Source organism: Rhinatrema bivittatum, chromosome 6, assembly GCF_901001135.1.
Source record: "Rhinatrema bivittatum chromosome 6, aRhiBiv1.1, whole genome shotgun sequence".
NCBI lineage: Eukaryota > Metazoa > Chordata > Amphibia > Gymnophiona > Rhinatrematidae > Rhinatrema > Rhinatrema bivittatum.
In genome coordinates this window covers 10,290,832-10,317,135 of record NC_042620.1, presented here as the reverse complement: position 1 = coordinate 10,317,135, position 26,304 = coordinate 10,290,832, and the positions used below count along the sequence as shown (strand labels likewise).

Sequence of the window (26,304 nt, the reverse complement as noted above, 5' to 3'; positions counted from 1 at the left end):
GGAGCGGCCTCGGAGGGAACGGAGGCAGGCTGTGCAACTCGGCGCTCGCAGGCTGCCGATTTTGGGCAGCCTTGCGCACGCCGACCCCGGATTTTAGCGGCTACGCGCGTATCTATTGAAATCCCGCGTACCCTTGTTCGTGCCTGGTGCGCGAACAAAAGTACGCGTGTGGGCAGATTTTAAAAGCCCTATGCACGTAAATCCAGCTGGATTTACGCACGTATGGGGGGTTACGCGCGCTGAGACTATTTTGCATAGGCCCGGGGACGCGCATATGTCCCAGGGCTTGAAAAAAGGGGCGGGGCGTGGGCGGTCTGGGGAGGGTTGGGGGTGTGGCCAGAGGCCTCCATAGGGCCTCTAGGCTGGGAGATCGCACGCCGGCACTTGGCTGGCGTGTGCAACCTACGCTTGCCCAGAGGCAGGCGCAACTTGAAAAACAAAGGTATGGGGGGTTTTTAGGTAGGGCTGGGGGGGCAGGTTAGGTAGGGGAAGGGAGGGGAAAGTGTGGGGGGGTGGAAGGAAAGTTCTCTCCGAGGCCGCTCCGATTTCGGCCTTGGAGGGAACAGGAAAAACCATCGGGGCTCCCCTAAGGCTCGGCGCATGCAAGGTGCACAAGTGTGCACCCTCTTGCGCGTGCTGACCCCGGATTTTATAACATGTGCGCGGCTGCGCGCACACGCTATGAAATCGGGCGTAGATTTGTGCATGCCGGGTTGCACGCACAAATTTACGCCCGCGCATACATCTTAAAATCCGGCCCTAAGAGTCTTTGGAGATCAGCGTACCACAGTCTCTGTGGCCAATCCAGAGCCACCAGAAGTATGGTCTCAGTATGATTCATAATCTTCCAAATTAACCTGCTTATCCTTGGCCAGAGAGGGAAAACATATAACACCCTGTTCCGCGGCTACCACTGGATGAGAGCATTGATTCCCAGCACTCTTGGGTCCCTTCTACGATTATAGTACCATGGCACCTTCAAATTGCTGTAGCTTGCCATTCAATCTAGATACAGCCAATCCCAATAAGACACTATAAGCTGAAAAGTGTCGTCCACCAGCTCCCACTCACCTGGGTCTAAGACCTGCCTGCTGAGGAAGTCAGCCCTCACATCGTCCTTCCCGGCAATATGAGAGGCAGATGACTCCTAAAAATGTTGCTCTACCCACACCATGAGAGCATCTATCTCCACTGACACCTGATGACTTCTAGTTCCACCCTGATGATTTATGTAGGTGATCATCATTCATTGTCTGACATTATTCTCACCGCTCAATCTGCCAACCGCTTGGCGAACTGTAGACATGCCAAGCAAACTGCATATGCTTCAAACAACTGATGGTCCACTGCCACTCCTCAGCATTCCATCAACTCTTGACAGTGAGCCCCCCACCTAGAAGGCTCGCATCGGTCATTAGCACCAACTAGTCCGCTGTCTCCAAGGGCACTTCTTTCCTGAGTTGGTCCCCTTGTAACCACTACTGCAACTGCTCGCCCATTTCCATCAGGAAGTGGAGCCTTACTGTGTACGCCTGTGAATGCATGTTCCACTGGGAGAGCAACACACATTGAAGTGGCCGCATATGTACTACTTCTCCATTGTTACCACCATTGACCCCAAGACCTGCAGATAAATCCACACCATTGGACAAATAGCCATCCTCAAGGACTGGACTTGAGTCACCAATTTCTGGATGCATTTCTCTGGCAGGAAAACTCTGTCTTGCTCCATATTGAATCACACTCCAAGATACTCCAGGGTCTGTGTCAGCTGTAGACTGCTCTTGGCTAAGTTCACCACCCAGCCTAGCTCCTGAAATAGGCAAATCATTTTGTGAAATGTCAATTGGCTCTCTTCTGCACTCTTGGCTTGAATCAACCAGTCATCCAGATATGGATGGACTAGAATTCCCTCCTTGCACAGAGATACCGCTACCTCCACTATGACCTTGGAGAAGGTTCTTAGCACCATAGCAAGACCAAACAGTAGGGCTTGAAACTGATAATGGTGACCTAGAATGTTAAAACGAAGGAACCGCTGATGCTCCTGTCAAATGGAGACATGTAACTAGGCTTCCATCAGATCAAGAGATGTGAGGAATTCCCCTTTCTGTACTGCCGTAATTATGGAGCATAAAGTTTCCATCCTCAACCCGGTTGACGCCCTTCAAATCCAGGACTGGTCATAAGAAACCCTCTTTCTTCTTGGAAACAACAAAATAATTAGAATATCACCCCATATTTCCCTGCAATCTGGGAATGGGAATCACGGCCCTGGGGTCCAGCAGCTTTCTCAACGTAGCCTCTACTGCCACTCTCTTCATTAGCGAGTTGCATGGAGCAATCATAAAGACATCTGGAGGAATTCTGAGAAATTCTAGAGCATAGCTGTTTCTTATTAAATCCAGGACCCACTGGTCTGTTGTGATTTGGGCCCACCTGAGATAAAAGTGAGATAGACATCCACCTATCTCCAGAACCAGTAAGTGGGCCTCTACACCTTCATTGCAAAGATCGAGATGCACTGGTCGCAGAGCCCGTGTCCTTATGCGGTTTCTTAAGCCGAAAGGACTGAGATCTTCCAAAAGGACATGACTTCTGAATCGCCGCCTCTCTGTAAAAGCGAAAACGATGAAAGTCCCTGGAGTGGCTTTTCACCCCCAAAAAATAAGATGATGCCTTCTTGTCCTCTGGCAATCACGGAATCTAGGATTCACCCCATCGATTTACTATATTCTCCAACTCACTCCTGAACAAGAGAGAACCTTTAAAGGGTAACCTTGTCAAATCTGACTTAGAAATTGTATCCACCGACCAGTTCCGCAGTCTCAGCAGGTGTCTTACAGCTAACACGTGTCTCAGTCCTGTTCTGATAGGCATTTCTAAGTGGAAAGACTTAATGGATTACCGTTAAAAGTTACTCTCCTGGCATTAGAAACCCATGTCACATAAATTAACACATCAGTGCCACTATGGATGATGCATTATATTGAGCTCAGTGAAATATTTATGAAATCAGAACTACTCACAATACTCAGAAAGATGTTCTCAAAAAGAATATAATTTTTATTTTACATGAGAAAAGTATAAAATTAATTTCAATTGATAAATTTAATTGATCACATCACATCAAATTATCAGATCAAGTAATTTAAATCAGATCAAGTCATTGTACGATAAGAAATATGAATGAAATGATGGTTTACCAATACAAGTTAGAAGAGCCAGGCCAGTGTGTTACACTGAAATCAGCATAACAGCCCCGAGTGACTGGACTTCACTGTTTTTATACCCTCAGTCTAGGTTAGAATACTAACCTAGAACCTCTGATCGCAACATGTATTAGTCAAGCTAAATATACAAGAACATTTGACTATAAAAGAGAAATTCTTTGATCTTCCATCAAATCTACGACAAGACATCTGTGTGCCTTGAGCATAGCTCATCAGTCTTTAACTGACAAGAAGACATTTAATTTCATATACTAAAACATAACATAGGATGGGTACAATCTCCTAATTTGCAAGCTTCTTAAAAATTTCTAATATTTAAATGCAGTACTAAAATACAGTAAATATATTTATTTTTAAGTTCGGAAGAATATAATGAATTATTTATTTTATTCAGGTCTTGTATTACCTTGAAGGGGAAAAGTCCTGGGAACTCTGCCAAGTCTGGGAACTCTGCCAAATCTAGGACATTAATCACAGAGATAGCAAAGTGCTGGCTAGTTTCCCAGATTTAACAATTGCAGGTGGTTACAAAAATATTCTTCTTTAGAAGAGAGAAAACAAGTTTAAAATGTGTTATTGCTGTTTATTCAAGAACAGCTGTGCACTAATCATCTTTAAATCTAAAGACTAGTTCAGAACAATTTAAAATAATTCTGAATGGGTCAGAGAGTTCTTGATTTCATAATTCTATGTTCATGGTACAGGGGAAGCAGACACCATGTCACACGGATGCTATACCTCTAGCGGCCGTACAGACCAAGTCACAGCCCGCCTCAACTAAAAATGTGGCTCCTGGTTCCACTGCCGGACTGCAATCAGCTCCCACTCCATGAGTTTCCTGACAGATGCAAACCTGCTCGTGCCACCAAGCAGCAGCAAGAAGCTGTTTGCAAATTCATTGCCATTGCTTCAAACACCTGCTTGAGGATGGCCTCACTTCTGCTATCCTGAGCATCCTTCAGAGCTTGGTAACAGTGCACGCCAAGGCATCAACCTTTGCGAATCGCAACTGCTCCCTTGCCTTCGGATCCAAGGGGTACAGTCCCGCCAAGGAATGCCCACCTTTAAACTCACTTCCAGAACCTTCCACTCAAGGTCAATTAACTCTTGCACTGGTTCCTGGAAGGAAAATAAACAGGACACCTTGCGCAAAGTAACAAGATGGGATTTTGTAATCCCATAACGTCACCCAGTCAATTCTAAGCATTTTCAGGATCTAAGTCAAAAGACCTAGCAACTCGCCCTTGTGAAAGAAATGGAGTAGAGTCCTATGGGGCTCCAATTCAGGCAGAATTCCCCCCTCTTCCAGAAGTGTAGAATCTGAGATACCACCAGAATCATCCGACGGGTCACGATCCTCATCCTCCTCTATCTCACCAGGGACAGCCTCCCTACAGTGGCTGCCCGACTTGGATGCCAAGTCAGACAAGAACTATGACGTCTCCTTACTGGGCCGCTTCACATTCACTGCATGTCCCTTTCAGAAAAATTCCACCCAAGAAGGGGACAAATTCATAATAGGGCCCATAGGACCAAAAATGACACTCTCCGAACCCTCCCATCGGGAACAAGGGGAAGGGGAATTGTCCATAGTATCGCCTCCTGTGCCCCTCTCCACTGAGTCCTCCATCGATAAGGGTATGCCCCAGAGGTAGCAAATCCTTGGGAGGCAAATTGCCTTGATCCTCCAGACTGTGCTGGCATAGGTGAAGTGAGAGAGACAGCTGGATTGCCCTTATATGGCAAGTCTCCCCCCCTTTCCCTCTCCCCTCACCCCTCCCCCCAACGTTGTAAATAAGTTCACATATGTAATATGTAATTTTAAACCCATATCTTTCCAATTAAGTTATCCATGCTTGCTTTCTCTTTTCTCTCGTTCTTCGCTTTTTACCTTGTTCCTTTTATCCAATTATTATCCAATTCTCCCAGTTAAACCCCCCCTTGTTCAATGTAATTTCCTTTCTCAGTTAATTGTGAACCGACATGATGTGTCCTACGAATGCCGGTATATAAAAATGTTAAATAAATAAAATAAATAAATAAAGTCACATTACGTGCAAGGCGCTTAGACTTTTTAGCCCCCAGTGCCATTATCTGTCATCAAAAAGTCCACTCTCCTTCCACGCAGTCTCTGCTCGCACACCTAAGCGCACGCAGGTGTACCTGCGCAATTACATGCTCAAATCTAGGTCGCAAGCTTGCACGCATACAACGATGTGCACATGCATGCCTACTTTAAGCCACAGCTGTACTGTGCGTCCGGGAAAAAACTGTCCCCCGCAACCTAAGCATGCTTCATTGTGGCCTAGCTGCCCTTCACACAGCCGACCAACACAGCCTGCGACGTGGGCCTAGAAGCAAATTCTGCTCTACCCGCTGATCTGTCGCCTTCATACTCCACTAACTCCCCAGAGATGTGGTAGGGGGCTTAGTGCCAAAGGAGAGAAACAACTCAATAAAGAAAAGGGGGCTATCACTTTCCTCCTTTCTCTTTTTTACCTGAGCTCAGCCCTTCTCCAGCTGAGAGCACAATCAGGTCAGCAGCTACGGGGGGAGAGGACACAAGCCTTCGCTGTTAAGCTCTCTCTTGTCCTCCAGTGCTTTTTTTTTTTTTTTAAGCCTAAGCCTGTCCAAGCACTGAGGCTTAACCGCTCAACTGAGAGAGGACCAGCCTGGTGTCACTTCAGGAGCTCAACCTCTTCCTTTTTTCTTCTCCTTCTCCTTCTCTTCTTTCTTTCTTTTTTAACACGGGTAATCCCCAATAGAGAGATGCATGTCCACTATCTGCTAGACACAAGGAATACTAGTAGAATAATGTCGGGGCAGGGCTATATGAGAGTGATGTCAGCGAGTCAGTTTTCTGTCTCCATCTGCTGGCAGGAGTGCATAACCCACTGGTGTGGATTAATTTAAAGGACTCCTGTCACTGCAACTCTCTTTTTTTTTTTTCTTGTTTAGAGTCAATCTGCTGGAGACAGAGAAATACTGAAGGGGCTGCAGGTGGTGCATCCTACTTACAGGCGTGTCCTTCAAGTTTTTCTCTGTCTCCATCTGCTGGAAGGGAGGAATAACCCAGCAGTCTGGGCTGAACTGGGTACATACAGGGAAAAGGGAGATAAACCCAATCGTTCTGGACTAGTGCAGCAGGATGAGAAAGGAGAGAAATACATTTCAAAGAGAGAGAGTTTGGTACTAGAGCAGATAAGCGATACTTAGATAAAAAGACAATCATATGGATAGGATGACCAGGTTTTCTGGTCAATATCCATGATGCCTATGAACTTGTGGAGAAGGAGATTGGGGAAGAGTATGTCACAAAAGCCTTATCTGAAACTCATCTTGCATTTCTATTTATAACTTTTCCTAAGGCCCCAGTGAGATCCTCCATGCACTCACCCGGTATTGCATATACTGAAGAAGGCCTCTGATGAGTCACCGACTGCACAGATTGGCAGATACAGGCTTTCTGGGATCTGGAGCTCACAGCGTGGCAGGGTGGCATAAAGGGATATGGAGAACCCACCTTCTGTCATTTGAAAATTAATGTAGTCTTCATACTCTCGCTGGAAATGAAAGAAAATATGGGGCACTTAAGGATGTGATAGGTCTCTCCTTATGTAGCATTCAGTGAAGAGAAAAGGAGAGTCTTCTTGGTTTATTTTAGTTAAAAACATTTATTACTCTCTCTTTGTGAAAATCCTGGTGAGTTACAGTTTATGTGAACATACAAGAACATACATTCATTCATTTCTACTGTGAGTCTCTGATCAGTTTTACCTTGCCATTTCAAGCCTGTTTTTTAGTCATCACAAAATAAACACAATTAATGCTTCTGTCAAACGAATCCTCTTTAGATTTTTTCTGAAGCACTTTATATCTATTTGGACCCTTAAGACGTCTGGCAGAGCATGCCACATCTTTGGCTGTGCTGCTGAAAATGATCTGTCTCTCGTTTCACACAGATGCATAGCCTTCAGGGACAGTGTTTCCCTTGTGAGTGCAGCCATCAATTAGGAATATAGATCTTCACTAAGGCACTAATATAGGATGCTTTCATGCATAAGTGCTTAACTTATATCTCAGGATGTCACCTTATATATATTTTTTGTCTTGTTTATGTTAAAGGAAAATTGGTTCTTAGCTACTAATTTTTGTTCCTGTAATACCACAGATCAGTCCAGAAAAGTGGGTTTTGCATCCCTACCAGCAGATGGAGGCAGAGAACAAAACTTTGAGGCACTGCTACATAACCGAGAGTGCCACCTGCAGTCCCTCAGAACTGACCTGTACCCAAGCCAAAAAGTAGATAACCTTCCGCTTACTAGGGCGAACCAGAAACACAAGGTTGGAAACCCCTAACTTGAAAAACACACTGCTTCTTAACACAGAAAACATGCTGACAACCGCTGCATATACACTCTCAATACATAAACACCTCTGGTATACAGTGAATATCATAACCAGGAAATTCAGTCTTTTGGCAGCAAAAATGGGACGGGTCTCTGGACTGATCTGTGGTATGACAGGAATGAAAATCAGCAGGTAAGAACCAATTTTCCTTTCCTGTTCATACCCAGATCAGTCCAGACAAGTGGGATGTACCAAAACACCTCTACATTGGGCGGGAACCCAAAAGACCTGCTCTTAGTACATTTTCACCGAAGGACGCCTCATGTTGCACCCAAACATCCAATCTGTAATGTTTGGTGAAAGTATGAAGCAAGGACCACATTACAAATCTCCTGGGGAGACATCAACTGACATTCCACCCAAGAGGCTGTCTGTGCTGTAGTCGAATGCGCCTTGAAGCCCATCGGAATCTCACGACTCTTACAAATATAGGCTGAACAAATGGCCTACTTCAGCCTCTCGAAATGGTAGCCTTAAAGGCTTTCTCTCCCTTCTTAGCTTCACCAAACAAGACAAAGAGTTGATCCGAATGACGAAAACTATTAGAGACCTTTAAATAATGCAACAGAATGTGACACACATCCAGGAAATGAAGATCCCTATCCTGCAGAGACTCTCTAGACCATTCTGGAAAAGCTGGGATCTCCACTGTCTGATTCACGTGAAAAGCAGACACCACTTTCGGCAAGCAGGAGGGTACTGTATGCAACGTCACCCTGTCATCCACAATACGCAAAAATGGATCCCGACAAGATAGCGCCTGAAGCTCAGAAATCTGACTGGCAGAACATATGGCAACCAGGAAAACTGTCTTCAATTTCAAGTACTTCAAGGAAGCTCATTTTAATGATTCAAAAGATGCGCCACAAAGAACCCGCAAAACCAAGTTGAAATTCCAATCTGGACACATTTTCCGAACCGGATGTCATAAGTGCTTAAACCCCTTCAGGAAACACACTGGGATGAAAGGCCAAAGACTTTCCCCACCATTTGCCCCGTAGACAACCCAAGGCTGAAATCTGCATGTGAAGCGAACAATAGGCCAGGCCCTTGGACAAGCCATGTTGTAGAAAAGACAAAATGTGAGAGACTCCCACTGACAAAGGGTCCAAACTCTGTTAAAGACACCAGGACTCAAACACCTTCCACACCCTGACATGCACAATGGACGTAGAGGGCCTCCTAGCTTGGAACATAGTATCAATTACTGGCTCCGAAAATCCAGCTACGAGACAAAAGCAATCCTCCCAATCCAAAAATATGGGTTCTTGTCGCAGTAACCCTGGCAGATGAGCCAGCCAAAGAGGCCCGTCGATCACCAGATACATCAGATTTGCGAACCATGGACCCTGCAGCTACTCCAGTGCCACCAACACCACCATCCCTGGATGTAACTCTATGCACCGCAGCACGCAACCAATGAGCAGCCAAGGAGAAAACACATACAGAAGAATCCCGGTTGGCCAGGAGCATACCAGAGCATCTAGCCCCACTGAACCAGACTCCCTCCTGCGACTGAAAAACCTCACCATCTTTGCATTGACCCGTATCGCCATGAGATCCAACTGAGAAACACCCTATTTATTTATTTATCAGTTTTTATATATCGATATTCACCCGAGGGTATCACATCGGTTTACATGATGTTTAGTGAGATAGTGTGATTACAGATCACACTATCTTTACATTGAGGCAATATAAAACTGCAGCAAAGTATACAGCAAGGTATAGTTTTGTGAAGGATAGGATTATAATATGTTGTAATAAACATAAGAACATAAGAACATAAGAAAATGCCATACTGGGTCAGACCAAGGGTCCATCAAGCCCAGCATCCTGTTTCCAACAGTGGCCAATCCAGGCCACAAGAACCTGGCAAGCACCCAAAAACTAAGTCTATTCCATGTAACCATTGCTAATGGCAGTGGCTATTCTCTAAGTGAACTTAATAGCAGGTAATGGACTTCTCCTCCAAGAACTTATCCAATCCTTTTTTAAACACAGCTATACTAACTGCACGAACCACATTCTCTGGCAACAAATTCCAGAGTTTAATTGTGCGTTGAGTAAAAAAGAACTTTCTCCGATTAGTTTTAAATGTGCCCCATGCTAACTTCATGGAGTGTCCCCTAGTCCTTCTACTATCCGAAAGAGTAAATAACCGATTCACATCTACCCGTTCTACACCTCTCATGATTTTAAACACCTCTATCATATCCCCCCTCAGTCGTCTCTTCTCCAAGCTGAAAAGTCCTAACCTCTTTAGTCTTTCCTCATAGGGGAGTTGTTCCATTCCCCTTATCATTTTGGTAGCCCTTCTCTGTACCTTCTCCATCGCAATTATATCTTTTTTGAGATGCGGCGACCAGAATTGTACACAGTATTCAAGGTGCGGTCTCACCATGGAGCGATACAGAGGCATTATGACATTTTCCGTTTTATTCATCATTCCTTTTCTAATAATTCCCAACATTCTGTTTGCTTTTTTGACTGCCGCAGCACACTGAACCGACGATTTCAATGTGTTATCCACTATGACACCTAGATCTCTTTCTTGGGTTGTAGCACCTAATATGGAACCCAACATCGTGTAATTATAGCATGGGTTATTTTTCCCTATATGCATCACCTTGCACTTATCCACATTAAATTTCATCTGCCATTTGGAAGCCCAATTTTCCAGTCTCACAAGGTCTTCCTGCAATTTATCACAATCTGCTTGTGATTTAACTACTCTGCACAATTTTGTGTCATCTGCAAATTTGATTATCTCACTCGTCGTATTTCTTTCCAGATCATTTATAAATATATTGAACAGTAAGGGTCCCAAAACAGATCCCTGAGGCACTCCACTGTCCACTCCCTTCCACTGAGAAAATTGCCCATTTAATCCTACTCTCTGTTTCCTGTCTTTTAGCCAGTTTGCAATCCACGAAAGGACATCGCCACCTATCCCATGACTTTTTACTTTTCCTAGAAGCCTCTCATGAGGAACTTTGTCAAACGCCTTCTGAAAATCCAAGTATACTATATCTACCGGTTCACCTTTATCCACATGTTTATTAACTCCTTCAAAAAAGTGAAGGATAGGACTATACATTGTAATAAGACTGCTTATTTACATGACAATATAATAGCTTGACATTTGATTTGACTGTTAAGAGAACTCATTGTAAGATATGTGCGGGGTAGTAGATCTGGTTGGAATCAGTCATGGAGATGACGTGAATCTGGCACAAATGTGATCCAGGCTTCCGGGGACAGTTCCCACTCCCTGGGATCTAGCTGCTTTCTGCTGAGGAAATTTGTCTGTACCTTGTCCACTTCTGTGTCATGCGAGGTCACTATCCCATCAACATGGCATTCCGCCCACACAAACAACAGCTGCGTCTCCCGAGCCACTGCATCCCGCTTTGTCGGTTGATGTATGCCACTGTTGTTGCCCTGTCCAAAAACACATGCATCCCTGGACCAAAGGCAGGAACACCTCTAGGGCTCTGCGCACCGCCCTTGTCTCCAGGTGATTGATCGACCAGGATATCTCTGCCACTGAGCAAAGGCCCTGGGCCAACCGTCCCAGGCACACCGCCTCCCCTAGCCCTTGAGGCTGGCATTTGTGGTAACCACTACCCAGTTTGTGACCTCCAAGTCCATCCTTTTTCCAGGTTGGCCCTCGACAGCCACCACGAAAGACTGGACCTGGATTCTTATAGAAGAGGTAACAGCAGATGATACTCCTCTGACAACAGATTCCACCTGGACAAAAGTACCTTTTGCAAAGGACACATGTGAGCAAAGGCACACGGAACCAAGTCCAACGTCAAGGCTATGGAACCCAGCACTTGCAAGTAAACCCAGACTTTTGGCACTGACAGGCAGATGCGTCACCTGCACCTGCACCTTTGACAACCTGTCCACTGTCAGAAACACTCTGCCCTTCTAGGTATCGAACAGAGCTCCTAGAAACTCCAATGACTGAGACAGAACTAGGTGACTCTTCGCTACATTGATCACCCAACCCAGAAACCTCAGGGCATCCATCATTCTTTGAATGGACCGACCACACTCTTCCTCCGTCTTTGTCTGAATCAGCCAATTGTCCAGATATGGATGGACCAGGATTCCCTCTCACCTCAAGGCCACTGCCCCTACCACCATCACCTTCATGAAGATGCGGGGAGCCAAAGCCAACCCGAAAGGAAGGGCTTGAAACTAGAAGTGTTGCCCCAGCACTATGAACTGCAGAAATTTCTGATGATCCTTTCGAATGGGAATATGAAGATATGCCTAGGTCAGATCCAGTGACATCAGGAATTCTCCTCCGCAGACCGCTGCTATCACCGTACACAAGGTCTCCATGCAAAAATGTGGAACCTGCAAGGCTATGTTTACCTTTTGAAAGTCCAGAATGGGTCAAAAAGTGCCCTCTTTCTTGGAAACCATGAAATAAATGGAATACCTCCCCCGACCTTGCTCATCCGGAGGGACGGGGACTATTGCACCCAAGTTTAGCAACTTTTGCAAGGTCCCCTCCACCACTCTTCGTTTGTTTCATGACGAGTAGTGGAACTCCAGAAAAGCATGAAAATTTTAACCCATAACCCTCTCTTACCACTTCCAGGACTCACCAGTATGATGTGATCTTGGCCCACTCCCCGTAAAAGCGGGACAACCTGCCCCCTACCATTTCAACCGAGGAGTGGGCAAGCCTGGCATCATTGGGAAGACTTTCCTGCTATGTCCCTTGACCAGCCCTGTCTCTGGAGGGCCTGCGGGTACCCTGACAGGACTGCTGGCATCCAAATGACTGTTTTGGCCCCAAACCAGAGGGCCCCTTGGCTGGAACGAAATCTCTGCAAATCCCAAAAATGGAACCTGGAAGGAAAAAATCTTCTTATTGCTCTTCTTATCCTCTGGTAAACAGTTGCCTTTAGATTCCCCCAAAGACTTCTTCAGCTGATCCAGATCCTCGCCAAACAGAAGCCATCCTTTAAAACGCAGATTACACAGCTGGGACTTGGACCACAGATCCGCTGACAAATTGCGCAACCACAAAAACCTGCATGCCGCCACCACGACCATGCTCCTGGTGGACGTACGCACCAAATCATACAGCGCATCTGCTAAATAGGCTACTCCCACCTCCAAGCGCACAAAAGCCGAGGGCTGAGCATCCCGGTAAAAGCCTGCTCATGTACCTTCTGAACCCAGCACAAGCAGGAATGCTGCATCAGACTGCCACACACCACGGCCCGCAGACTCAAGGCAGACACCTCAAACATGCGCTTCAGCTGAATCTCCAGCTTGCGGTCCTGAACATCCTTCAGAGCGGCCGAACCTGCTACCAGGATCGCCGCATCCACTTTAGGAATCTTTAGGCAATCCAGGTTTTCCTCAATCAAAGGATATAGCTTTACCATAGCTCTACCGAACTTCAAGCCAGCTTCCAGGAAATCCCACTCCCAGCTGATCAGCTTCTGAACCTTCTTAGGCAATGGGAAGGCACTGGGAGGACCGTGCAGCCCATCCTGAACCAGATTCACTCTACCAGATTCACTCCCTCATTGTCAGACTCTTCTTGAGTCACCTTAACCCCCAACTCCTCCAACACCTGAGGGATGAGGGGATGGAGCTCCTCCTTTTTAAACAGATGGACCACCCTAGGGTCATCGCCTTTTGCCACAGGGATCATCCTTGCCCACATCCGGATCAGGATTCTGACCACCATCTAGTTCCATGTCTGGGTCTGCTCCCTGAGGGGAGGTAGGATCATCCTGCATATCATCGGAATCATCCAGATCCCTGGGATCACCACCAGCACGCCGCTAGCCCAGGCACTTAAGCAGATCTCCCGAACCTCCCCGCCAACGCCAGCCTTGGTCTCTTGGATGGGGCACTCGTCCATCTCTCTCTGGACCTCTTCTCTCTGTGTAACAGCAGGACAAACTCTGGAGAAAACTCCTCTGGTTTCTTGGTCCAATGCGAGAGAAGACTGCCATCAGAGCCTGCATCTCCCTCCTGATCCTCCTCATCCCTCTGCACCGCAGGGAAGAGGGAGGAGGGGAATCTCCAGGCTTCCGGCAGGGTGAAGACCCCAGGACGCAATACCCCATGGGCATGACAAAACCCGCAGCCCCCGATGATCGGAAGGCCCTCCTCTCCTTAGAGCCACCCGCAGAGGTTCCCTCCAATCCAGATGCACAGCCTGTGCAGAGAGAGCAGGAATTAAGACGAGAAGACCAGAGCCTTCAGGCCCTGCAAGCCGCAATGCGTGGCTTAGGTGCCATCTGCCACGTGGCAGGAAGTGCATCGCAGCCCGAGTGCACCGACGCTGAAGTAGGCCGCACCATGTGGCTGCCGCACCGCTATTGAGAAAACGTGCAAAATGCATCACCTGAAGCCACGCATGGTAGGCTGCAGCAGCCAAAGCAACGTGCATCCCGGACTGACCGCACAACCAGCTTTCACCCCAGGGAAAAAGGAATCAGCGGCAGACTCCTTCAGCTCTCCCTCCTGCAAGTCCGAACAGTTCCCGCTGACCAAGCACCTCAGACTGACTCTCCCTGCCTCATAGGAAACAAACAAAACAACTTAAGTTTCCCCTTCCTTAAAATGTACTTTTTTTTTTTTTAAACTTAATGAACAAAGAACAAAAAAGGGTACTTCCCTGAGCAGCAGCTGGCAGGAGATGTTGGAGGTAAGTAGGAGTCAGTCTCCTGGCTATCAAAACCTCCGGAAGTAATGGGCTACATTTTTAGTTACATTTATGGTTAAGCAAACTTGATCCAGACTGTACTTTGTCTATTTGGGCTTTGATAAACTTTATACTGAGCTCCTGCAGAGGGCGCACTGGTTATTATGGTAAGCCCCGCGAAGTCTGTTCTGACTCCATCTGCTGGACGGGGGACATAACCCACCGTCTGGACTGATCCTGGTACGTACAGGGAAACCCGATTTTATAACATGCATGCACAGCCACGCGCTTGTTATAAAATCCGTGGTCGGTGCACACTTGTGCACCTTGCGCGCGCCAAGCCCTAGGGGAGCCCCAATGACTTTCCCCGTTCCCTAAATCTCCCCCCCTACCTTTGTTGTCTTAGTTACGCCTGCCGTGCCAGTGGCCTCGGTCCCGCCCACGCCCGCTTCCTGCCCCTTTTTCAAAGCCCCGGGACATACACGCGTCCCGGGGCTTGCACGCATCGCCGAGCCTATGCAAAATAGGCTGGGGGCGTGCAGGGGCACTTTCTCGGGGTTATGCGCGTAAGTTACGCGGGTAACCCTTTGAAAATCTGCCCCATAATGCAGCTCCAGCAGGATGGCCAATGGGTGACGTCATCCATCGCAGCCCAGCATGGAAATCAAGGGCTGATAGTACTTTGATAGGAGTTGCTGCCAGGATATTTTTATTGTTTTTTCTAAGATCCTGTTGTAATTTTTTGTAGATCTTTGTTTCTATTTTAATGATGGACATCGCTCTGGCCAGATCTGGCCTCTGAATTAGCAGTTTAAAAGAAATGAGAAATAAATAATACATGCAAAATATCTCACAGGGCAGACAAAAATGAAGAGTGGTGGATAGATGGATATACATTTTGAAAATAAATAAAATAAATGAATAAAAGGGCAAAAATCAAAGGCATTACTATGGGTAAAACCGAATTTTGCAATATCATGTGAGTCTTTTGACTCTTGTACATTATTCACATTCTGATCTCTAAAAGAATACAAATCAAAATGCATTGAAGTAGGAGTTTGTTACACTGGTCTGTACAATACACACGCCACTTTCATCATGAAAGAAGAATTACTGAAATATTTCTAAAGCAATTAAGAATAAAACTCCCCAAAATTGTGATTGGATAAGTCTTCACACCCCTTGACTCAATACTGTCTGGAAACTCCTTTTGCAGCAGTAACAGCTACGAGTTTATTTATTTATTTATTTAAAGGCTTTTATATACCGGAGTTCATGCACTAGTGCATACCACTTCGGTTTACACGGAACAAGGAACAGAAAATTACATCAAACAGATTGAACAATTAAACAAATATACAATTACATCCAACAATTGGGTATAAATAACATGGCTAACTTAGTAGGAACTTAGAGTTAGAGGTGAAGGAGAGAAATAGTACCAAGTGGTAATAGAACAATGTTAATAGCTAAATAATAAATATAAATAGTAAATACAAGTTCTTATAATAAATACAGGTGCTTACAGATTACAGTCTTCATGAAAAGTTTACGTCTACAGAATAGGGTTAAGTAAATAAGAACAGGCGGTTATTTCTATAGGAGTGAAGACTTCAAAAACTGAGGTTACATCTGGATTAAGAGGTATTGGTGTAGCATGCTCAAATATTTAATGATTTGGAATTGTGAGACCAAGGATAAAATTAGGAGTTGTTTGATATGATTATAAAAGCGAGAATGATTCAAGTTCTGGGACGTGGTTCTGAGCTAGACCTTTAAGTGTAGGCTTTTGTAAAGAGCCAGGTCTTGAGTTTCTTTTTGAATGTTCGAGTACACGTTTCGAGGCGAATGTCCGTGGGGAGGGCATTCCAATGAAGGGGGCTGGCAGTCGAGAATGCACGTTTCTTGAGTGAGGACTTGGCTGAAGGTACGTGTAAGGTGCCTAAGTATCTGTTTCTGATTGGTCTTGAAGACTCGTGTAGGCGAAGTGGAAGGCTTAGATCTAGCGACGTTTGTGAATGGATGTTCTTGTGTGTTATAGTTAGCACTTTGAAAATGATTCTGGATCTGATGGGGAGCCAGTGTAAGTGTTTTAGTATGGGTGTTATGTGTTCACTTCTGCTGGTGTTAGTAAGAATCCTTGCGGCGGAGTTCTGCAACATTTGTAGAGGTTTTGTGGTAATGGTTGGAAGGTCTATAAGCAGAGAGTTGCAGTAATCGATTTTGGAAAATAGTATTGTTTGGAGGACTGTTCTGAAGTCCTGAAAATGCAGGAGAGGTTTCAGCTTTTTCAGAGTTGCTTAGAATAAACGTCTACCAACTTCAGTAGTGGGATGGTGCAGTTTTTGCCAGTTCCTCAAGCCGGGTATCATCTGTGGCTGCGGTCTCCAAGTCTCTTCCACTGGCTTCAGCTCTGGCCTTGCCCAGGGCCACCACTGTGTTTGTGCTTGGGATCGCTGTCCTGCTGAAAGGTCTATGGGAGACTGGAACAGGATTTCCTCCAGGATCCATCTTTCTCTCGATCCTCACAAGCCTCCCTGCCCCCACCAGGCTTTATCGCAGGGTTGGTATCAGCAGGGTGATGAGCTGGGTTTGTTTTATGCCATGAATATCGCTCTTCAGACCATAAAACCTTCTCCCACGTGCATGCAGTGCCTCCTAAGTGCTTCTCATGGCTTTCCTTCAGCAGCAGCTTCCTTCTTGCTACCCTCACATACAGGTGAAATTGTTGAACAGTCGATATTTTCCCTAATCTCAGCCAGAGACCTCTGTAGTTCTTCTAAAGTAATCTTAGGCCTCATGGGGACCTTATGCCATGGTTTCCTTAAGCCACAGCTACTGACTTTGGAAGGAAGTCCTCATCACGGCATTTCGCTGGTGCCATTGAGGTACCTGATAATGTCCCAAGGAATAAGGTTATCCCAGAGGTTTTTCCGCAGCTCCTACTTTGCTTCCAATTCACAGCATACAACAAAAACAGCTTGCATCAATTCAGCTACTGTCACTGGACACAGTGGGCTCTGTTTAACTTATTCTGGGCCATTATCTGGTGTGGAGGCTAATGCAATCAAGACCTTTTGTTTTTTAATTCTTACAGTAATTACTTTTGGAATGTTTCTATAATTGCTTTTCACAATGAAAGTGTAGCTTGTGTTGTGTAGATCAGTGAAACAAGCTCCCACTTTAATGCATTTTGATTTGTATTTTTTAGACAGCACATAAAGTAAGGTAGGTGAGTGCGACTATAGTACATTCTAACAGGTGCCACAAAAGGTTCGGTTACAATATATCATTATAAGACAGTCAATTGTTTTGTGACAAAGGTCATGACCAATAAGGTACTATTCGCATGTATAAGGGTGTGAAGACTTTCCCAAGGCTCTGCACCTACACCTATGGAGATGGACTCTTTAATTGTTGCCCACCCTGTACGTATGTAAAAGGAAGCGCCTTGCTCACAAAACTGTGACTTGTTATGTGCACACTGCAGAGGCATTCCTGGGGATGGGGAGAGGGCAGCTCTGCAACAACACACATAATCCTACAGAACCCACGAGGAAGCAGCTGCTAATCTCTGTGAGGAGCAAACCCCTGTGGGGAAAAAGTACCCGCGTAGCTTGCAGCAGGGTGGGCAGTTTGGTTCAGTGGGGATAATATGAATGTCATTCCCTGTTTGTCTGAACCTCTGGCCAGGGCAGGTCCATATTACCATGAAACGTCCTAGCCATGGATCCTATAGCTAATAATCAAAGGGAAATTACCCGCCCAGGATCCCTTGGAAAATGAACTTGCAGCTCTATGGGAATTCATCTGACTAGACCCGAAGAAACCCCACATTTTGAACCTACTTCTGCTACGGGAGAAGGAAAGAGTGAAAACTAAGCAGATGGATTTGAAAATAAACTCTACTTCTCTCTGCCCCTGGAACCTCTCTATTCAGCTGTTAAGAACAGGGCAATTACAAATGGTTTTCAGACTTGGCCTGCCAATCTTTTCTTCTTTTCATACGCTGAGGGCCAGGTTACATCATCTTTAGAGTGGGAACAGGTATCGGTAATACTGAATGCAGCTCGGAGGCCTCTGCCCCCCTTTGTACCACAGAATGTTGTATGTTAGCGTGGCCATCTGCGGACAGTTCTTCGCATGCTGCTAGTACGCTGCCACTCTGGGACTGCTAGTTAATCCCTCTTCTCTGAAGTCCTGCCTCCACTGAAAAGGAAGCTGTGAGCATTTCACTTACCTTCTCCATGGGGCGGAAGGTGATGGGCAGTGAGAAACTCGTGCCGGGGCTCAGCAGAATGGGCTGAGGGAGCATCGTGGTGAAGAAAATTGTGGTAGGAGGGCTTGGAAAAAGGAATGAACAAGCAAATAGGAGAGTTTTAAAACAGGTACAGCTCCTGAGCCTTGACTCACACTTGTGAGGGTGCTTCTTGGTAAATATCCTTATTAACAAGAAAAATATAAACTAAGGTCCACAAGCTGCAGCACTCTCCAGAGCCTGGAGTCTGGGACTCCCTCCCTCCCTGGGCACTGGAAGGCTGTCCTCTTCCTTCCACGCCTCTGAAGCAGCTGTATCGCAAAAGTGCCACAATCATTTCCCACTGGCTGCATACACTGCCAGGCCATACTGGCAGCACACAGATCCATATCTAGCTGTGGGAAGACCAGGTAAGTTATCCAGATAATTATCCAGCTGCACCACTGAATATATCTGGTTTGGTTGTACTCTGAGGTACAACCAAAATTATCCAGGTAACTTCGCTGGATAACGCTGAATATCAGCCCCACTTCAAAATGCCCTGACTTATCCAGCTCAAATAAAAATGTAGCCAAATAAATCTGGGGCAATGAATATGGTGGGAAATTTAAAACCCCCAGTTTGCCAAATCCCACAGCTAGACAAAAGGAAAATTGGTTCTTACCTGGGTTTTGCCTCCCTTCCAGCAGATGGAGACAGAGAAAGTTTCGCAGGCACTGCCTCTTAACCCGAAGTGCCACCTACATCTCCTCAGTATTAATCAGTACCCAAGCAGAAAATACTTAACATAACAAACTTCTAACTAATTATCTACACTACATCCCCCGGAACGAGCGGAGGACAAGGAAAATGTACTATATAAATGATATCCTTTCGTAAAAGGACCAATGGGAAACCTGTGCCATTCTTCAGAAATAAGCAAAAAATAGTAAAGTCAGAACGAGCTGACTCTCTACAAACTCCTCTTCACTTCTGGGTGGGACTCTCTGGACTGATCCGTGGTACTACAGGATGAAAACTAGCAGGTAAGAACCAATTTTCCTTTCCCTCCTGGGATGTACCAAAGATTCCCTAACCAGGGTGGGTCTGAGAGATTCCCGCTCTGAGAACACTCTCTCCAAAACTGCCAACATCCAGAGCCTGGGATTCCAGTCGGTAATGTCTGGCAAAGGTATGTAAAGACTTCCAAGTAGCCACCCTGCAAATCTCTTGTGGTGACACAAGCTGACATTCTGCCCAGAAGGCAGCCTGGGAACGGGTAGAATGAGCTCTTAACCCCTCCGGAACAGGATGATTGCGACAGATATATGCGGCACCAATAGCCTCTTTCAACTAACGTGCAATCATGGCCTTTGACGCCCTCTGACCCTTTTTTGCACCACTCCACAACACAAACAGGTGATCCAACAGCCTGAAGCTGTTTGTGACCTCCAGGTATCTCAACAATGCCCTCCTGACATCTAAGCATCTTAATTCTTTGGTATGACGCGCTTCAGTCTGTAGATCTGGAAAAACTGGAAGCTCCACTTTCTGACTTAAGTGGAAGGCTGAAACCACCTTCAGCAGAAAAGATGGAACCATCTGCAGGGAAACCTTATAATCCAAAATGCGTAAAAAAGGCTCTCTACAGGACAGGGCTTGAAGTTCAGAAACCCTTCTAGCCGAACATAAGGCGACTAAGAACACCACCTTCAGAGTTAAATCCTTCACGATGGCTCTCTTAAGAGTTTCCAACAGAGCTTCACACATGCTCTTAAGAACTATGTTAAGGCTCCAAGAAGGACACACCTTGCAGCAGGGGAACGCAAATGCTTCACTCCGCAGAGAAATCGGACTACGTCCGGATGCGCTGCCAAAGTTGCACCATGTACCTTGCCCCGCAAGCAACCCAGGGCCTGTTGAGGGAACGCGGGTAGCGATCCCATCTCTGGTGGTTTTGTGTGCCCCTGGTCCCCGATACAGCCGCAGAGGAGCTCTGGCAAGCACCAAGGCAGGTGAGAGGTGACCCAGCATGGGCTGAAGATGGAGAATGATGGCCTCGATCACAGCCACACCTGTACGCAGCAAAAGGAGACCCAAACAACGCTATGTTGGTCTCATGAGTGGTCCTCCAACTACTCCAACCCCTTTCGGACTTGCCGCACGGAGCAGCAACTGCAACAGGGCAGACAGTGGTCAGAGGATGAGGACATCGAAGATGAAGACTAAATACGTGAGGGCTTCATGGGTACTTGATTGAAGGTAGACGAAGACGAAAACTTGTATGGCTTGAAAGGTACTGGATAGGTACTGTCACATTACGCTTCCTACTCAGCCGATGAGAGCTGGTTGCAGACCACGCCGGCAGGCGCACCCTACACAGCCAGTCAGGGCTGGTCGCGGACCACGCTGGTGATTCCCCGCTCAGGTATTTGAAGAAGGTGAGACGAGATACAGGTTGGTTGGAGAAGGTGAGACGAGACTCAGGATTGGTTGGAGAAGGAGAAAGTGGTCAGAGGCGGGACTCAGACAGCTCAAAGAAGGTAGTCTGAGACAGGGTTCAGATAGGTTGAAGAAAGTGATCTGAGGCAGGATTCCGATAATTAAAAGAGGACTCCGGAAGGCAGAAGAGAAGGTCTGAGAAGACTCTGAATTGATAGAAAATAGAAGGACTCCGAAGAGTCACAATGTCCACAATGCTGTTTAGGTGGCCACGCTACGCACACTACACAGCCAAGCCTGGCTGGTCGCAGACCACGCTGATGGTTCCCAATACAGACTGATTAGAAGATTCAGACGAAGACTGAGGGGCGCCCTCCACAGCCAATCAAGGCCAGGCGCGGACCACACAAATGGAACAAGATTTAGGGTAGAGTTCATTCGTGATAATGGAGACATGAGCAATAGACTCCGAAGGTCCGGCAGGATATAGGAGAAGGAAGGAAGCTCGGAGACGGGTTTCGGAGCCAGGATCACCAAGGCTGGACTCGGTGAAGGAACACTGAGATGGGACTCAGTGCAATGGAGGATTAAAAGCCGGAAGCTTCAAGAGGTTGTGATGCCGAGAACATGAAGATCAATACATGAAGACTGGATCCAAAGAGACCTCTGAAGAAGAAGATTAAGTTACATGAAGACATCTGACGATAAAGATCAGGATGTTAAGACATCAGGAGATGAAGATCAGGATGTGAAGATATCTGGAACACAGAAGCTTGATGAGACAGGAGACCAAGGAATGAAGAACATCTAGATGAAGACACAGGATCCCACATGGAATGGAAGCCTTGAGAAGCTGGAAGACGAAAGCCCTAAGGAGGACTGGCTCCTTGCGAAGGCGAGGAGAGAATGACGACGAGACCCTTTTGTAGGGCTGAAGAGGTGACTCCCACAATGACATCACTGATGGACTACTCCCTTGCTGTCCCTTTAAGAAGGGAAAGAAGATGCGGCCTCGCCCCCTAGGAGGAAGCAGGAGAGTGCAGGACTGTGAAGAGTGACATCCCTGGTGAAGGCAGGAGCAGGCCACAGGCAGGCCCAGACGACACAGGCGGCCTTCTGCCGCAGAAGAACAGCTGAGGGAGGCTCCGGACAGCAGGAGAGCCCGGGGATGAAGGCCCCTTCCCCCCCAGAGGAGAAAAGGTAATGTCGGCAGCCTCCGGGCCGCATGGGGGTGCTGCAATGTGGCTCCTGCTGCATAGAAGCACGCCCGGACAGCTCCCTGCCGCCGGGTAGGTGGCGGCAATGTCAGCGGCCTGTGGGCCGCGGGAATGCTGTTATGCGGCTCCTGCCACGAAGGAAGGTGCCGGCAGCCTCCAAGCTGCTTCTGGAGAACAGCGCGGCTCCATGCCCCGTGACGAGTGTTGGCAGCCTCCGAGCTGCAGAAGATGGCAGAAAAGGGTGAAGAGACTGCCACGGGGCAGAATCGTAACAGGGCCAACACCTGCACTCTGAGGGAGCTGAAAGACAAATCTTTCACTAGACCTTCATGCAAGAAAGACAGAATTTGCACCACCGAAGCCTGCTGAGGATGGATACCCCGCTTCACACACCAAGACTCAAAGACTTATTAAAAAAGGTTTGGATAAGTTCTTGGAGGAGTCCATTACCTGCTATTAATCAAGTTGACTTAGAAAATAGTCACTGCTATTACTAACATCAGTAGATTGGGATATACTTAGTTTTTGGGTACTTGCCAGGTACTTGTAGCCTGGATTGGCCACTGTTGGAAACAGGATGCTGGGCTTGATGGACCCTTGGTCTGACCCAGTATGGCAATTTCTTATGTTCTTATGACTATCCAAACCCGGACATATGCCAAGGAGGTAGAGGTCTTATGGGCTCGCAGCAGAGTAGAAATAACATTCTCTGGATAACCTTTCTCCTCAACTGCTTCCTTTCAAAAGCCAAGCCGCTAGACAAAAGTGATCTGCTTGATTGGAAAATATAGGCCTTATCGTAGAAGATTCTGGAGATGGCCCAGCCTCAGGGGTCCATTCACTACTAGATTGATCAGATCTGCAAACCAAGGCCGCCATGGCCATTCGGGAGCTACGAGAATCACCTTTCCTTGGTGGACCACCTCTATCCTTCTTAGGGCCTTGCCCAGCAATGGCCAGGGGGGGAATATGTACAGGAGAACATCCCACAACCAAGGTATCACTAGTGCATTGACCCCTTCTGCTCTGTACTCTCTCCTGCGACTGAAAAAACACGGCGCCTTGGTGTTCCTTGGGGTCGCCATGAGGTCCACATGAGGCACGCCCTACCTGTGAGAGATGAGGGTCATCACTTTCTCCAAAAGCTCCCATTCTCCTGGATCTAATTGTTGATGGCTGAGAAAATCTGCTTGCACATTGTTGGTCCCCACTATGTATGACACCACAATCAAGGCCAGATATTGTTCCACCCAGGACATCAGCAGCGTCGCTTCCAAAGCGACCATCGACTCTTGGTGCCTCCCTGGTGATTGATGTAAGCCACCGTTGTTGCATTGTGTGATAGAATGCGAACTGCACGGTTCCAAAGAAAGGGCAGAAAGGCTTCAAGAGCCAGCTGCACCACCCTGGTCTCCAGGCAATTGATGGACCAGGTCACTTCTTCCGCCAACCATTGACCCTGCACCGACTGGGACTGACACATAGCCCCCCAACTGGTAAGACTGGTGTTGGTAGACACTACCATCCACTGAGGCACCTCGAGGTACACCCCACGGCATAAGCTGTCCCGGGTAAGCCACCACGAAAGACTGGACCTGGCGAACTCTACAAGCAGCAATGGATGATGAAACTTCTCAGACATTGGATCCCAATGGGACAATCATGCTTTCTGTAGAGGTTTCAAATGAACAAATGCCCATGGGACCAACTCCAAGGTCGAAGCCATGGAGCCGAGCACCTGTAAGTAATCCCAGACCCTGGGCACTCGCGTCTCTAACAGGTGCCGCACTTGTGCTTGTAGCTTCAGAATCCGTTCCTCTATGAGAAAAACCTTGCTCACGCAGTTATCAAAGCGCGCACCCAAGAAATCCAGGACCTGAGAGGGAGCGAGACGGTTCTTGGCTAGGTTCACGACCCAACCCAAGGATCTCAAACAGTGCAACACCACTTCTATCGCCTGTCTGCAAAAGTCCTCTGACTTCGCTCAAATGAGCCAATCATCCAGATATGAATGCACTAGAACCCCCTCTTTTCGGGGGGCTTCCGCTACAACCACCATCACCTTGGTGAAAGTTCTCAGAGCTGTGGCTAGACCGAATGGAAGAGCACAAAACTGATAATATTTCCCGAGGATTATAAACCTGAGATATTTTTGATGATCTCGGCGTATCCCGAAATGTAAATACACTTCCTTGAAATCCAAGGAAGCCCAAAATTCTCCGCTTCGCACCACTGCTATGACAGACCTGAGAGTTTCCATCCTGAAAAGGGGAACCATGAGAACCACATTCACCTTCTTCAAGTCCAGGATTGGATGAAATGTCCCTTCCTTCTTCGGCACCACAAAATAAATGGAGTACCTTCCCTCTTGACCACAGGAACAATAGCCCCCAGCATTCTTAGCCTTTAGATAGTCTGTTAGATGAAAAGTTTCTTTGCTGGAGAGGCACAAGGGGATATCATGAACAGGTTTCTTAGCGGCTGAGCAAATTCTAAAGCGTAACCTTGTTCTATAATGCTTAGAACCCACTGGTCCGACATGATCTTGGCCCACTCCTCATAAAATAGGGTCAACCGATCCCCGATAGTCAGAACTGAGGAGAGAACCGGCCTCGCTTCATTGTGCGGATTTGGCCCCACTAGGTCCTTGGCTGGAGCCGCCCCAGTTCGCTATGCAGCCACAAAAGGACTGGGACTAGGACTAGAACCTCCCTGAGAATTGCTTTTGGCCAGCACACGGAGCTCTGCTCTGACAGAAACACCTCTTTCCTTGAAAATGAGAACGAACCGGGAGAAACCCCTTTGGACCTTTAGGCTTGTCCTCTGGCAGCTTGTGCATCTTATTATCACCGAGCTGTTTTATCAACTGCTCCAAGTCCTCTCCAAAAAGGAGCCTGTCCTTAAAGGGGAGAGCCCCGAGCTGAGCCTTTCATGAAATATCCGCTGAGCAATTCCACTACCACAAGGGCTTTTCTAGCTGAAACTGCAGAGACCATCGGCCTAGAAAAGGTGCAAATAAGATCATATAAAGCGTTGGCCTCATAGGCTACTGCTGCTTCCAAATGCTCCGCTCGTTCAGAGTCCTGGGGTGAGAGATCCCTGGCACTCTGGAGCTGCTGAACCCATCGCAGGCTTGCACGAAGCATAAAACTGCTGCATACCGCTGCATGGATGCCCAGAGCAGAGACTTCAAATATCTTTTTAAGGTGCACCTTGAGCTTTTTGTCCTGCAGATCCTTCAGCGCTGCTGCCCCAGCAACTGGAATGGTGGTTCTCTTGGTAACCGCCGACACAGAAGTATCCACCTTCGGCACCTTCAAAAGCTCCAGGGTCTCCTCAGGCAAGGGATAAAGCTTATCTATAGCCCTGCCAACCTTTAGCCCGGTCTCTGGAATATCCCACTCCCTGACTAGCAACTGCTTAACCATTCTGTGAAAAGGTCCTAGCCGGGCCCCTCAAATCAGCCATGACCAGATTTACCGTATCCTGGTCAGACTTCTCCTATGGAACCTCTATTCCCAGCTCCACCAGGACATATGGAATCAGGGGACCGAGTTACTCTCTGTGGAACAGGCGCAAGATCTTCGGATCGTTACCCTCCACAGCAGAAACCTTGCCAGGCTCCTCCTCCTGATCCAAGTGAGTGTGGGGAGTACACCATGTACACCTGGCCATGTACACCTCACGCATTAATAGAATAAAATCTGTGGAAAAATGCATAGGCCCACAGAAATCCCTTCCCAGGGAATCAGAGTTCCCTCCTGGAGGCCCATCTGAGGCCCCCGGGCCTCCTCCGGGCTCGAATCGGCCGGCGATAGCACTGGAGAAAGATCCCTTCCCCCTGTAGCTCTTTCCTCCATAACCGGAAAGGTTTCTAAGTTGGCTGTCGTTCTCGCGCTCAGTGGGAATGAGTCGGCAGTGCCGTGCCGTTCAGCCGGCGAACTAGCAGGATCGTGCTGCTGCGAGGACGCCATCCGAGAGACCCACGATGAGCCCTCCCCTCCAGGGAGGCAGCAGAAATGTCGGCCAAGATGAGAAAGCCACGCACTGTGCTCCCCACACTTGGAGCAG

The 26,304-nt window shown here is 47.3% G+C and overlaps 1 protein-coding gene across 3 annotated transcripts in view; it reads right to left on the bottom strand.

Moving 5' to 3' along the window:
* CFAP65 (cilia and flagella associated protein 65) overlaps positions 1-26,304 on the bottom strand; it is a 401,443-nt gene that overhangs the window by 353,503 nt on the left and 21,636 nt on the right. For all 3 annotated transcript variants that reach the window (XM_029605027.1, XM_029605028.1, XM_029605029.1), the window contains exons 4-5: positions 18,578-18,680; positions 6,630-6,796 (exon numbers count right to left, since the gene is read on the bottom strand). In XM_029605027.1, coding sequence (XP_029460887.1) covers positions 6,630-6,796; positions 18,578-18,680 — 270 coding nt within the window. The remainder of the gene's footprint in view (positions 1-6,629; positions 6,797-18,577; positions 18,681-26,304) is intronic.